The sequence below is a fragment of the Penicillium solitum genome (genome assembly GCF_028829755.1).
Source record: "Penicillium solitum strain IBT 25940 chromosome Unknown utg000001l_segment0_segment0, whole genome shotgun sequence".
Classification (NCBI taxonomy): Eukaryota; Fungi; Ascomycota; class Eurotiomycetes; order Eurotiales; family Aspergillaceae; genus Penicillium; species Penicillium solitum.
The window spans coordinates 1,261,485-1,275,808 of NW_027072121.1; the positions used below are offsets into that span (position 1 = coordinate 1,261,485).

The 14,324-nt window shown below is 48.3% G+C and overlaps 6 protein-coding genes across 6 annotated transcripts; 5 read left to right on the top strand and 1 right to left on the bottom strand.

Annotated features, from left to right (window-relative positions):
* Positions 1–148: 148 nt before the first annotated feature.
* N7455_000505 (phosphoglycerate mutase family protein) lies at positions 149–805 on the top strand (the record flags this gene model as incomplete). The annotated part of the gene is made up of 1 exon (XM_040952401.2): positions 149–805. The coding sequence occupies one exon, from the start codon at positions 149–151 to the stop codon at positions 803–805; it is 657 nt and encodes a 218-aa protein (XP_040817126.2).
* Positions 806–2,488: 1,683 nt separating this feature from the next.
* Positions 2,489–4,522, top strand: N7455_000506 (TolB family protein; the record flags this gene model as incomplete). Its single annotated transcript, XM_065603816.1, has 1 exon — positions 2,489–4,522. The coding sequence occupies one exon, from the start codon at positions 2,489–2,491 to the stop codon at positions 4,520–4,522; it is 2,034 nt and encodes a 677-aa protein (XP_065462307.1).
* A 1,048-nt stretch (positions 4,523–5,570) lies between these two features.
* N7455_000507 (uncharacterized protein) lies at positions 5,571–7,619 on the top strand (the record flags this gene model as incomplete). Its single annotated transcript, XM_040952325.2, has 1 exon — positions 5,571–7,619. The coding sequence occupies one exon, from the start codon at positions 5,571–5,573 to the stop codon at positions 7,617–7,619; it is 2,049 nt and encodes a 682-aa protein (XP_040817276.2).
* Positions 7,620–8,195: 576 nt separating this feature from the next.
* N7455_000508 (uncharacterized protein) lies at positions 8,196–9,809 on the bottom strand (the record flags this gene model as incomplete). Its single annotated transcript, XM_040952236.2, has 1 exon — positions 8,196–9,809. The coding sequence occupies one exon, from the start codon at positions 9,807–9,809 to the stop codon at positions 8,196–8,198; it is 1,614 nt and encodes a 537-aa protein (XP_040817337.2).
* A 1,653-nt stretch (positions 9,810–11,462) lies between these two features.
* Positions 11,463–13,266, top strand: N7455_000509 (NAD-dependent succinate-semialdehyde dehydrogenase). The gene is made up of 4 exons (XM_040952088.2): positions 11,463–11,618; positions 11,675–11,762; positions 11,822–13,091; positions 13,145–13,266. Exons 1-4 carry the CDS (start codon positions 11,496–11,498, stop codon positions 13,260–13,262), a joined length of 1,599 nt encoding a protein of 532 aa, XP_040817216.2. The 5' UTR covers positions 11,463–11,495; the 3' UTR covers positions 13,263–13,266.
* Positions 13,267–13,700: 434 nt separating this feature from the next.
* Positions 13,701–14,249, top strand: N7455_000510 (LYR motif-containing protein 2; the record flags this gene model as incomplete). Its single annotated transcript, XM_040952272.2, has 5 exons — positions 13,701–13,784; positions 13,837–13,894; positions 13,950–14,032; positions 14,112–14,135; positions 14,190–14,249. The coding sequence occupies 5 exons, from the start codon at positions 13,701–13,703 to the stop codon at positions 14,247–14,249; spliced, it is 309 nt and encodes a 102-aa protein (XP_040817237.2).
* Positions 14,250–14,324: the final 75 nt, after the last annotated feature.

Below are 14,324 nucleotides of genomic sequence, written 5' to 3' on the forward strand. Positions count from 1 at the left end.
GCTTCGGGGTCCCGTACTCTTCCCGATCATTAGATTCAGAACGGAAATGAAAATATTCATGAAGTTCATACTCATTTGTCTCTTCGCATTGATCATTACACTGTATCTCTCAATTCGGTCACAAAATCACCATCCAACCGGCGCCGAAATGTCTTTCCGGTTACATCTCATCCGACATGCAGAGGGAACCCACAATCCCGGTCACGACACAACCATTCTCGATCCCCCATTGACAGAAAGAGGAATCCAACAATGCCTAAAACTATGTCAAGGCTTTCCATTCAAGGAGAGTGTTGGCTTAGTGATGACATCTCCACTCCGACGCACTCTTCAAACAGCCCGTCTGGGCTTCCAACAAAGCATCGATGAGAAATATTACGCGCAAGGCTCCGGGGCAGGAGTTCAGAATGGCGCGCGTCTTTTGTTAGAGCCAGATGTACAGGCACACTCGGCTCGGCCATGTGATACTGGCTCGGATATTGCGATTTTACGTTCGGAGTTTTACGATCTACCCTGGGAAATCTTAGATTTGGATCCCACATTCCCAGCAAAGGAAGGACTTTATGCCAGTGATCCCGAGAGCTTGAAGTTGCGCGGAGAACGAATCCAGCGTCGATTGGAGCAGAAATTCAAAGAACTAAAGGACAGCGGAAGACCAGACATTGTGGTTGTTACACATGGCGGGTTTTTGAGCTCTGTCATCGGCCAGGAGAAAACAGAAGTTGGACAGGCAAAGTGGAAGACTTTTATTGTTACATTTGATCAGGATTCGAGAATTGTTGTGGAATCCGCTTTGGAAGCATGACCAAGGCTTTGATTCGCCCGTTGAGTTGTTGGAAATAGGTACATGAATCAATAGAGCGAACTGGCACTTCCCTTTTTGTGCGCAGTTATTATATTCCTTATTTTCTAACACAAGGAAGAACCTATTATCGAATCCTAAACAGCAGAAATGGCGAAATAAATGGCTTACGTCTGCATCAGCCCCATGTCCGAGTCTAGGGGACCACGATCTACAGCCCCACATTTATATCCGATAGGTTCCAAGGTTGTCTGCTAAGATTTCAAGGTTACCATCGGTGGAACCGTGGGGATTTAATTTAAAAACCCGAGATGAATGGCGGGTTATGTTCTAGTAACCCGCGACCTCAGCCGCGTCGGCACCTAAAGCCAGCCCTCGTGTTCAATGTCAGCCATCAGACAAGAATATATGGTCTAACAAGTAGTGCTTTATTACTTTCAACATCAGCTTTCAGTGAGAAATCCGTGAAACCTTTTATGGCGTTGCCCACTTTCTTAGTATGGGAAGCTATAGATCGGTTTGGATTCGTGTGAATATATACATATGTTTCCATCGATCGGTTTTGTGAAACTATGTACCCGGATAAATATCTCTTACCCGTACCACAGGCGACAAAGGTCTGATCTAGGCTGGCCTGGTAGCACTTTGCTGACTCCGATTGGGTGTGTCTCACGATTTCCTTGTGGCGTTTGTAGCTAAAGGAGTCATCATGCATTGTTCCATGTTACTAGCTGCTATTTAAAATGCCACCCGAATGTGATCCATTGTGGCTCTATAATGTCATGTCGCAAATTCTTGTACTCCGATCCGACTTGGTAGACCCCAACTACTGTCTCTGTACCAAATTCTAGGATGTCTACCCTAGAAGAACACTGACCGGGGGAATACTTCTTAAAGCAATCAAAAAATATGCATATCAAGGTGACTATTTCCTTTCGTGGTATCTTCATCTAATCCCTCAAGCCACAGCTTCCTCCCACGAGGAGCTAGTTCTGCAGATCTTCAGTCCTAGGCCGGGGTCTCGCGGTGTTTACCAGTTGACGCTAGGTACAATATTTCCTGCCTTTGAGCATAACACCATAATGTATGGCTAGAAGTGGGAACCCTGTCTGAAATACTACTCTGTCATTTTTGACTATTATTCGATAGCTTCCACGTCCCTGACGTGGTAAATGGCGTGGTTAGGGTTACTCGGGGAAGTATGCAGAGTCGACCCTTGTTTCAGACCCTTGCTCTTCTGACGGTCAAAAAAAAAAAAAAAAAAAAAAAAAAAAAAAAACAGTTTAGCTACTATCGTATAGCAGTCTGCCAGATTTCAATTCCAAAAGCCAAAGTATTATGGAGTATGGCAAGGATGCCGTGGATCTTGTTGGATATACAAGATCCCAATGAATGTAAGATAATAGGTTGCTCATCCAGATGACGGGTTCGGCTGAACTAGAAGACTCTCTATCAAAAGATTCATTATATAGTTCATTTCTAGGCAAATAATTCAATAGGGTATCCAAATAAAACCCCCCAAACCAATGGCTACAAGTCCATGTATACAGCTACCTACAAGTAGGTAGCACCTTCCTGGGTTTGATTCCCGCATTTCATATTAGTACTACGACAACTCCTTGGCCCTGGAGATATCCTTTTTTACCCGAGACCCTTGTCTTTCAAAAGTCGTCCACGGCATTTGAAATGCGTCTTGGCGTTGTCACTGTCGTGGGCCTCGCCATTGCCCCTGTGTCAGCGAACTGCCCTTATACCCGAGATGCGGACACTGAGGTTGACCATAGTGCCCCCCTTCATGTCAACTTACCTCGAGACGCCATTCTTAGCAAATCAACTACAAGTGCTGCGTCTCCTACCGCCTCCGCAACAGCCGGAAAAAAGGGACTGCTGTTGATGAACCGAATTGCCCCCGGCACCTCAGAACTATACATCGCCAACGCGGACGGCACCAACGAGCGTCCTTTATTGAAAGATTCTGGCTATGAATACCATGCCGAATTCTCTCCTGATGGTGAATGGATCAGTTTCACCAGTGAGCGTGATGGTGATGGAAACTCCGATATCTGGCGTGTGCGCCCTGATGGCTCCGATCTACAGCCGATTGTCACATCCCCGGCAGTGGAAGACAGCGTTGTAATTTCACCCAACGGAACATTGGCAGCATATGTTTCGACAGCCAACAATTACATCGCTAACATTTGGGTCAAGGACCTGGAGACCGGCGCCGAGTGGAATATTACTGATACATCAGCTAACCGACCAGACGAGGACATGATGCGTGGTCACTTTCGTCCAGCTTGGTCGCCAGATGGAAATTGGCTTGCGTTTTCCTCCGATCGCAACACAAGATGGAATGGCCACGGAAATCTTACCTATCTCGGCCTGAATGGCTGGGAGCACACCCAAGAACTCGGCATTTATGTTATTCGCCCTGATGGCTCAGATCTTCGCCGTGTTGTCAACCGTACAGGTCACTGCCTTGGGTCTCCCAAATGGTCACCCGATGGCAAGCGCCTCATATTCTACGAGATGACTCGCAATGGGACATGGCATGCGCATCGACCCGATCTGGTGGCAGCTGCTAACTCCACAATTGTGTCGATTGGAATCGACGGCAATGACCGTCGAACTGAAATCGGCGGTAGAGGTGTCAAAGCATTTCCTCAATACGTGACGAATTCCACCATTGGGTATTATCTGAAGGGCGGCGTTAAGGAGGGCATATACCTTACAAATGGTACATACTTCAACACCACTATCCGCTCTCCCTCGTGGTCTTCCGATGGAAAGTACATTGTTTACGAGAAAGTTGATTGGTCTATCCGCCCTCTTTTTAAAGAGCTTTACAGCTGGGACAGCGACTGGGAATACCGCTTCACTGATGTATTCCCTCAACTCTCGTCGGACGATCGCGTGGCTCTGACCGACAGGCAACTTGGAAACTCCTCAATTGCCACTTTCGACCTGGAGGATAGGGAGGTCTCCTTACTCTACAAGCCTAATGATACCAGTCTCCTCGATACTAGTCTGATTAAAGAAGGTCTGGCCGGGGCTTACAGTCCCAGCTGGTCCCCAGACGGCGAATGGGTCGTCTTCGGAGTGGGCGCCTGGTTTGAGGCGCGTGATTGGCGAGGAGCCTGGATTGTTCGTTCCACTACAAACGGTAACCACATCGACGTCCTCACCACCAGCAATCTCTGGATCAATGGAACCAAGGACCTCAACACCGGCTTTCCCAGCTTCTCTCATGACGGCAAGAAGGTCGTCTACCGCGTCTGGGGTGCCGACACCGCCAAGTACGGCGACACGACAGATATCGGTTTACGCATTATCGACGTTGAGTCTAGAGAGATTACCCAACTCACCAGCGGCTGGGACAATCTTCCCTCTTTCTCACCCGATGGGGAATTGATAGTCTTCACTCGCAAGGTTTCTCCGACTAACTACGAGGTCTGCACCATCCGCCCCGACGGCACTGATCTCCGCATTCTGACGTCGAGTGGTGCCAACGATGCCCACGCCGTTTGGCGCCAGGATGGAAAAATTATGTGGTCCTCCGGAATGTACGGCTTCCAGTATGAGTGCCCTTTGTACGACGAGACGTTCCAGCCCTACGGTCAGATCATGATCATGGGCTCCGATGGATCCAATAAGCGTGCTTTGACCAACTCCATCTGGGAGGATTCAATGCCTCTCTTTCTTCCTAAAGATGGGTTTTAGAATGCGGCTTCAAAATATAAAAGGTGGGTGGTTTTGCTTTCGCTTTTTGGCAGTTGACTTTGTCACTTTCATTCGTTTTGGATAGAGCCGTCGGTCTATATCACTATTGGAATGCTATCATTACTTTCTTTGCAAATACATATCTTTCCACCAAGATCTCGTTCGCATGCAACTACTCAAGTTCCATCGAGTAAAAAAGTATAGATGTGACGCCAATGACGTAAATCTATTGGTCCATTATTAGAGTTGTGGGGGCCCCTAAGCCCCACTGAGGAACTAACCCCGAGAGAGCTGGGAAGCAGAGCAGCTCGGAGACATCAGTGATAGGGATCTAGTTGGTTATCGTAGCTCATCCTAGCACTGTAGTTGGGGCTGAAAAGATATGACGTGCCTTCAAAGCCCACTGAGATCAATGATCAATGCAGTTCCTCCTGGCTCTTACATGGAAGCATCGGGCTTTGCAGGTGAGTTTGAAGGCCTTCCAGAAAGAGGGGCTCATGTTATCATAACACAATTTACGGTCTTTGTGACGATCTTTGTGGCGCAAAGCTCGCCATTGCCTACACCTCCGAGGCACCTGGTTGTTCAACGGTACTACGTTAGCCTCGCTCGAGCAGTGTTATTTCGGTGTACTTTGAAATTTCGACCCAGAATTAATAACCAGTTGGAGCTTAAGTGGTCGCTGGGATCCTATCATAATGATAGAAATAGTAGAGATCACATAGGGCAGAAGATTATATACTTCCATTTTGGGACTAGCGCACATATCCCGAACAGGATCGTGTATATCGATCACGTGACCGCAACGGTGATCCACCCGCCTGGAATTTTTGACATCTTCAACACTCAGGAGCAATTAAATTATTGGACAGAAGACTCAAAATTCACCATTTAAAACACCCGTTACTGAAATTTCTGACGCTGGATGTCTTCTTGACCTTTAAATCGGATGTTGTCAAATAAAAGTCCGCATCTATGTGACATCTAGGCACTGCAGGTCTAAACCCTTTCCGCATACAACGGCAAGAGACCAAAGTTTCTTCCCAGCATGTCATCTTTGTATGGAAGCCAAGTGCCATGGCCAGAACTTCTTCCACCGCAATCTGCGCAGCCACGCCAATCATTATTTGGAGGCCCAAGCAGTGATGCCTTGCAACCTTCTTCTCAACCGGAACCGCTAAGAAGTTCTCTTTTTGGAGGCCCCATCAGTCAAGATGCCCCTCTAGAGCCTCTTTCAGAAGCAGATCTCATGGACGAGGAGCCAGATCAAAATGAATTTGACACGATAATGCGAGAACAGCCCTTGGCGCTCCAGGGTGACTCTGATGATGAAAGCTATGAGGGAAATAATCGTGGCAGAAGTCGCATACGCTCAAAAAGACCACAGGAGTCTCAACATGATCCAATTTACTATGTAGTTGACCGAGGTCTTGACCTGCCACCTGGAGTTGAGCGTCCCAATCTGTTTGATGGACACGCTACTTCGTGGAGGAACTACAATGCCGATGAAATCGGAGCCTATAATGCAATGGTTACCCACCGAACCAGAGATTTAGCGGCTCACCTTTACAATGCCCACGTGATTCGCAGGCGAGCGCGGGACACTGCCCGAAAGAACCCTGGGGTCATTGACAAAGCGCCACTCCGTGTGAACAAGCGATGGGCTGCATGGCCGGTTCATGCGGCCACAGTTCCCCGCTCCAACGAAATGATACAGAGGCGAATGGATGCCCCTGATATTTTTCAAATAGAACCTGATTCCCGACCCAGTGGGGAGTTGGAAGAATGCATCACGGCGTTCATATTGAAGACTTCCAAGGAGACCTTCCGAGCCCGAGAGTTGGATTTCGAGGAAATTGAAGATAACCCTCGGAACAAGATGCTCGACGGGGATGAACCGATGGACGATGAATTAGAGAAAAAGGAGGAGGACGAAGAAGAAGAGCCTGTCGACACAAGAATTCTCCGGCCAACAGTCCTCCTCGACGAGGACAAATCCATTCGCCAATTACGTCCGCTAGCCCGCAATGTCATCTCGCAAGTAGACCGCCTTCTATACGGACTTCATTGCGCCATGAAGGGTCGCAAGTTCGAGGAAGATTCTGGTGACGAGCAATGGAGCGATTCGGACGAAGAAGACTATCTGACTCGAGAGAGCGCCAAGAGCAGAAGCAGGAGTCGATCGCGTGGTCGAAAAAGTGCTCGACAAGAGTCTCAGGAACGGGACTTATCACGCCGTTCCAACAGTGCACGCATGTCCACTGGACTAGAGACGGAAGATGAAAACTTGCCAGATGCTTCCCAAACCCGAGCGCAATATCGCGACTCCTCTGCTGGTCACGATAACAATCAACACGCCAAAGGCCGACTCAAACTGCGAGACTGGAGTGAAGTTATGGGACTGGCATCAATGATGGGCCTTCCCACCCCTGCGGTAATGCGCGCGTCAAAGCGATGCGCCGACCTTTTCGGCGAGGATATGGAATTCCGAATAATGCCTGAAGGCAGGGTAAAAAAGAGAAGCAAGGCAGGTGCTCGAGAAGAATATGCCTACACCGAAAGCGAGAGCGAGATCGACTCGGCGCCACCAAGTCCTCGGCCAATCCCTCCGCCAACCCCCCAGGCAAATCGCAGGCAGACCACCAAACCTGAGCTTAAACCAAGATCCCCGGCGAAGATACCCAAAGCCAAAGCGGTGATACCCAAACCGAAACCCAAGCCGAAGATTCCCAAATCCAACACGAGGATACCAGGCCAACGACGCTCGAAGGCACACAAGAGTCCTGCAATCGTTCCTCCATCCTCATCCCCATCCCCAGCCCCGGAGGAGCCGAGAGAACTCATGGCGGAACCTACTGCAGAGGACACAGAACAAGCCGCCGATCAAGAGCCAAAGATGGCTAAACCAGGCGTTGGAAGGGGTCCTCATCGAAAAGTGGATATCATCTGTCCTGTCAGGACTTGCACTCGACATACGAATGGGTTTTCACGAAAATGGAACCTGAACCAGCATTTGAAAAAGGCTCATGGTATACATGTTGCTTCCGGGAAGGAAGCCTCGATTGAACAGGATGATCCGGTCATCGTACTCGAATAGGTTGTCTGCTTTATGTAGGCTAGTCGCAAGTGTGAACTGGATTACCTATCAACATCTATAGAACAGTCCCGGTTTGATCAAAACCCTTTGGGGTCTGCCTTTCGGACTGGTCTAGAAGTTAGAATCCCAATAGAACATTTTCCTAACCTAACCATGGTGCAGCCAGTAAGTTAGTAGAGAGCTGATGAAAATGCCAGGTCTCGCTATAAAAGCCACAGAACGGAGTCTATCACTAAGATATCTACAATACGTAATACTCCTAAGTATGTCTCCTTTTAGGTTACCAGTGCGATCAATGAAAGTACTCAACAGGTTTTTTTTTTCTTTTTGTTTTTTTCTGTTTTACTTCAATGGCCAAATCCACCGTTCCTCGCGGCGAAGACATCGACTTCACGATGTATGCGTACCCTTTTTTTTCGTTTTTTTCCCTTCTCCCTCAGTAACCAAATGAATGAATAGATCATGAAAAGTATTTGTGTAAGATGAAAAAATAGAAATCGAAAAGATGTCCACCCAAATGGCTTCCGTCGGCCGAGGCCCCATCCTCCGGTGTGAATGTGGTCCAGTCCAGCAGGCCTACCTGTCTACCGGAATAGCGCTTGTACGGCAGCGGAATTTATTCGGCCTTTCCTGGCCGGACCCTTTGCAGGAGTGTGTCGACAGCAGTAGAGTCAACCAACGACACGCGAGGTCTTTCAGGTCGACTTCCCGATGCATTTTCTCAATCGCGAGCCCCAAGTACATCATTCTGTCATTGTCCCAGAAGCTTACGCCGAACTTGTGGAAGTTTCCGCGAAGGCCAGCGTCTCTCACAACTGGGTGAGTGGAATTCTGTGCTACAAACACCGCCGAAAGCGTGTTATGTTGGAGACTCCACAAGCCGGTTCTGAATTGCTTTTCGGTCAGCTCGCTAAACTCCGGGCAGCAGGTTGTGAACTTGGCATTTTTCTTGCGTATTGCCCCGTGCACTCGTTTTTCAGAGTCTTTCCATGTGATGATAGTCTCAAGTTGTTCAAGGGGTACGTTTCCCCTTTCGTGAGTGTGATAAAAAGGTATCCAGTAATCCACCAGTGCATCCTTCTCCAGGTCCTCGAGCGTGGTTGAATAGTACTCTCTGATGGGATTGGGAGTAGGGGCGTTGGTTGTCAATATCTTTTTTTCACAGACAACGCGGCGTAGTACTGAGAAAACGCACGGCTTGAGGAGGGCCAGCATCAGGCGCTGCTCCTCCAACCAAGTGAGAGGCCAATGCTCCCCACTGCTGTCAACCGGGGTGGCAGGAGGGTGCCCGGTCCCAATTTTTTTCCAAGGCACCTTCTTGTACCTGAGCTCCTTGATCTTTCTAGTCTTTAAATGCTTCATCGCGGCGTGGAAGAAGGCATGGGCATCCGCCCGAATCCGGCTTGCCAAGCTGATAAGGTGGCGCAAAATCTTTGGTGGGGTTGAAGCTGGGAGAGGAACCTCCCCGATGTTTGAGGGCTTTGTCCAGCCCCTTGCACCGACATTGACGTAGTAGAGGCTGTCACTGTTGAAATCGTCCGGCAACGGGTTCCCATCCGCAGTCACACCTCTGGCCACCGCATCCTCTTTCCACCACAGGTATACGAGAGTTCGAAAGAGAGAGCATGTATCTTCGTGGTAACCTCTATCAGGCTGGCGCATGATTTTATAGAGTAGGATGCGGGGGTTGCTGTAGCTCGGCTCTGTCTCGTAGGGTTCAATCCACGAATCCATGATCCTTTCCACAACAATTGGAAAAATCCCAGTTTTATCGCCGAGATATTGATACACAGCTGGCGAAGCTTGACACAGTTGATGCAAAGTGGTCAAATCAGGTAAGTTGAAGAGAATTTCTTCGAGAGCAAACCAAGGTAGGCTTCCGAATCGATCTGGGATCACTTGTGGTGGCGAGATGGTGCACTTTTTAGAGAAAGACGAACTCAGCTTTGGGACCGAGGGAACAGTGGGTAGACTGAAGTCAATTATCATGTCCGGAGTGTAGTTTGCCCTGGCCTGATCCCAATCAAAGAAAACAGGTGACCACGTGCCAGATCGAGTATCCATTACATCTTCATCAGGGACATCAGCTGACCAGAGGTCTAACTGGGTGTCCATGCCCTTGGAGGAGTCCGTGGCGTGCTGATTTGCATCAGTGAGGTGGTAAGATCTGTGCGGTCTGTATGAGGACATCTCGACCCAATTTGAGGAGTATTGAGTTAAAGAAGATGCGAATATGGGTGGGTATGTATAGACAACAGGACAACTGTGTCCTAAGGCTAGGTTGCGAATGGGTAGATGACTGGTATCTAATGAGGTATGTTAGCGTATGGGTTTTGAAAGTTCAAGTGAGAGCGCGACACCAACCTTCAGGCAAGGAAATGTAGCGAGCTGTCTCGACTAGACTGAAAAAATGATATTCGAACTTGGGCTGAGAGCCCTGTGCGAATGGTACTGAACTGGCCAAAGAGAAAAGAATGGAATCAATGAAGTAGAAAGGTGAAAGTGGTGAGGGGTGAAGTAGAGAGGTGATGAAGAAGGGAAATGGTGTGTGGTTGTCGATTGGCAAGTGAGAGAAGGTTGGCGGTTTCCTTTGAGAGGGTAAGAGAGTATTGTCACATTTACTATTCTGATATTCTATTGTGGTCTAGGAGATCGCGTTCAAAGTATCCTTCCTCTGCGGCTACATCTAATAACTTTATTAGGTATTAGGGCATGATATCCCAAAGGGACCAAACCCACAAAGGACGATATAGTCGAGATGTATCCATGAGATCAATTACTATAGGAGTTCTTCTAGTCTAATACAGTCACCTACGTTGTACACCAGCTCCTCTGATCATTGTAGACTTATTCATTGGTATAGTCCAGATGCGTGTCAGATGGTCTCATCTCGCGAGTAGACAGGTAGCCCTTAGATCTCACCCGCAAATTCCAACCTGTTTCCCCTCTGGAATATCCATTTTTATTCTGTAAGAGGCATGTAGCGTTCTCTATATCAAGTGCTTTGGTATCGCGACGGCATGGCGAAACATTGAATACTCCATATGTACTTACTACTAGAGGCGGCCACCCCTGTCATTTTCTTTTGAGTGAATGTGCACTCTGCGCAATCTTCATGTCCAACTATAACAGTTACTTTTGTTTTTTATTTCATTGCCTTTTTTCTATAAAAAATGAAAGATTTCCCTTCTCTTCTTCGAGGGTGCTTGGTGATGTGTGGGGACCAGACCGATGCGTGGTAGATGAGCTCGGGATAATACCAATACACTATCTCGCGGCCGGAGGCCCATGATCGGCGGTGATTGGTTGTAAATCCCGCGTTCCTACAACGCTGAGATTTTCATTGGCTAAGACAGCCGTGCTCGGTAATATTTATTTCAGAAATTACTTCAATTACCAGATCTATGAAATGGAGCACTTTCTATAGAAAGAGTTGTCTCTATTCCAGTCGGCTTTTCGTCGATAAAACTTGAAAAAAGACACTGGAGAATTTATCAGAACATATCAGAACATATCTAAAAAGAACAAAATCAAAATCAAACCCAAGCGTGTTGATATATGGCCCCGAGGTTAAGTATAGATGACATCAACTCCGCAGATCCCCGCTTTAAGCATGGAGCTTCCCCTTCGAAGATTACCATCTCTCATTCTTAGAATTCTCATTACACACATATTCGGTGCTTCTCGGACATAGAGAGCAATCACCATTGACTCACCAATTCGAGACACCGATACCCCACTAGAACTGTTGAACTGCTCCCTTTAAAGGCATCTCCAACTCCCCTGTCTCCAGCTCCCCGCAATCTCAATAAAACTTTCTCCATATTCCCCTTTTCTCTTTCTCTCTCCAAGGCTCCTCCTCGCCTTGATTTTATAATGGACCGCATCATCCGCCCCGTCGCCCGCCAATTATTGAGACCCCGATCGAGATATCCCTTTTCCATTCCCCCGACTGCTCGCGCACAGAGACTATACAGCATGAAACACAGCGCGCCGCAGGTAAGATCTGCAATTGAATGTGATCTTTTTTGGTGGTTTATACTAATTGGTTACAGTTGAAAGACCAGTCGCTGTTCATTGAGAAGGCGTACATTAATGGCGAGTGGGTTGACGCGAAGTCGGGCGAGACTTTCGAAGTCCACGGTAAGACCAAATTGAACACTCGGGTTTTAGATAGATAGCTGACTTTCTGTCTCATTCAGATCCCGCCAGTGGAAAATTGATCGGAACATGCCCCGAGCTCGATACATCCGATGTTGAGAAGGCGATTCAAGCCGCCTCCGAAGCCTTCCCCAAATTCCGCACAACACTAGGCCGCGAGCGTGCGCGTATGCTGCGCCGGTGGTACGATTTGATGATGGAGAACGCAGATGATCTAGCGAAGCTGATTACATGGGAGAACGGAAAGCCCCTTGCGGATGCGAAGGGCGAGGTGAACTATGCCGCTAGCTTCTTCGAGTGGTTCAGTGAGGAGGCACCCCGCACATACGGCGACACAATTCCCGCCTCCGTCCCCGGAAACCGGGTTATCACTGTTAAGCAGCCTGTTGGTGTGTGCGGTCTGATTACGCCATGGAACTTCCCCGCGGCGATGATTACACGGAAGATTGGCCCTGCCCTGGCGGCGGGCTGCACAGTCGTGGCCAAGTCTCCCCAGGAGACGCCCTTCACAGCGAACGCAATTGCTGAGCTTGCACACCGGGCTGGAATTCCCAAGGGTGTTGTCAACTTTGTTACTTCCTCGAAGAACACCCCTGCAGTGGGCGAGCTCATTACCACCCACCCCGAGGTGCGTAAGGTGTCATTCACTGGCTCGACTAACGTCGGCCGCATCCTTGGAAAGCAATCTGCATCTACAATCAAGAAGGTCTCCTGGGAGCTCGGCGGTAACGCACCATTCATCGTTTTCGATGACGTCGAGGACCTTGACGCTGCCGTGATGGGTGCCATCAACTCCAAGTTCCGCAGCTCTGGCCAGACCTGCGTCTGCGCTAACCGTATCTACGTTCAAGACGGCGTGTATGAGGAATTTGCCAAGCGCTTTGTCGAGAAGGTCAAGGACTTCAAGCTCGGCGGTGGTTTCGAGGATGGCATCACCCACGGACCTGTCATTCACGAGCGCGCCGCCAACAAGGCCCACGAGCATGTGCAGGATGCTACTTCCAGAGGCGCTCAGATTGTCGTTGGTGGGCAAAGAGCTACCGCACTCGGACCTAACTTCTACCACCCCACTGTTCTTACTGGCATGACCAAGGATATGCTTCTCGCTTCCGAGGAGACTTTCGGTCCCGTCGCTGGTCTTTTCCCCTTCAAGACTGAGAAGGAGGTTGTTGACCTGGCTAACCATGCCGAGGTTGGTCTCGCTGGTTACTTCTTCAGTGGTAATGTTCGCCGCATCTTCCGTGTTGCTGAAGCCCTGGAGGTCGGCATGGTTGGTGTCAACACTGGATTGATTAGTGACGTTGCCTCTCCGTAAGTTTACATCTCCCCTACAACTGGTATATCAATCTCTAACCTTTCTATAGATTCGGTGGTGTCAAGCAGAGTGGCTTCGGCCGTGAGGGCAGCAAGTATGGTATTGACGAGTTCATGACTATCAAGAGCATAACTTTCGGTGGTATGAGCCAGCCTCTACAGGAGTAAAAATCGGACACGAATGATCTACTTGAAAACTATATATATCTCTTAACATTTAAATGTTAAAACCCACCACGCATTTATATGAACATTTTCCTCTTCTACACTCTCCATGCCTACTCTTGAATATTATGCAAAGTAATAGTTGGTTTTGCAGGCTCCATAGATCCTAGTTACTTCCCAATATCACGGTAAATTTTCATAGGAAGCCAAACAGTGTTCTGTAACTTCTGTTGACAACTTGACACCCCGGCTCGTCGCATATAGTACAGATCACATGACCGTGTTAAGCATAATGCTGCCGGCAGAAATATCCACGGTCTCACCGCCCTTTATATCCCTTCTCCTACAACAGCTAATCGGCATCTCTATCAGCAAAAGGGAAACTTGCTGACGCGTGCGATCTTTTGTTTCGTACTTAACGCCATAATTTAATCTGATTCAATGCGTCCATCTCCCCGTTTCCTCGCCGCGATCTCGCGCAGCCAGCCCTCCAAACTGAAGAAGCCTTCCATCAGTCTAGACCATGTAAGCACTTCTCAGGCATGATTTGAACTATATTACTAATTGAACCGTACAGTTCATTCAGAGACAGCGTGTGTTGTCATTATGGCGGGAAATCGTGCGAGCATTAATAAGTACGCTTACCATCCCAACCACCGGGCCATGTATGAGACTAACAGGCATTCTCAGAGGTCCCTCCCTCGTCAACACGGACTGAGCTGCACAAATATGCACGCGATGAGTTTGAGCGCCATCGTGAAGTATCGGATGTGGTAGGTTGATGTTTGGTGTTCTCGGTTCTATGAGAATGTTGATATTCGAGAATACTTGACTGACTTTTTCTTGCTGCAGCAACACATAAGATACTTGCTTTCGGTATGAAGATCCAGTGTTTTGTTCTGATAATATGGATTGCTAATAAGCTCAAAGACAGGCAAATCAGAATTCGAGACGATGAGACGCTATATCGATGAACAGATCGCTGGTTGACCTCCATTGATAGGCTATTATGTAAATATATTCTCCGTGTATTAAATCAATTCCTGTTTCAAGACATGTGGCGTG

Excerpts from the sequence above, each read along its gene's own strand:
- N7455_000509 (XM_040952088.2), top strand. The coding sequence starts at position 11,496 with ATGGACCGCATCATCCGCCCCGTCGCCCGCCAATTATTGAGACCCCGA. Across the intron at positions 11,619-11,674 it reads TGAAACACAGCGCGCCGCAG|TTGAAAGACCAGTCGCTGTT; the intron begins GTAAGATCTGCA and ends AATTGGTTACAG. Across the intron at positions 13,092-13,144 it reads ATTAGTGACGTTGCCTCTCC|ATTCGGTGGTGTCAAGCAGA; the intron begins GTAAGTTTACAT and ends ACCTTTCTATAG.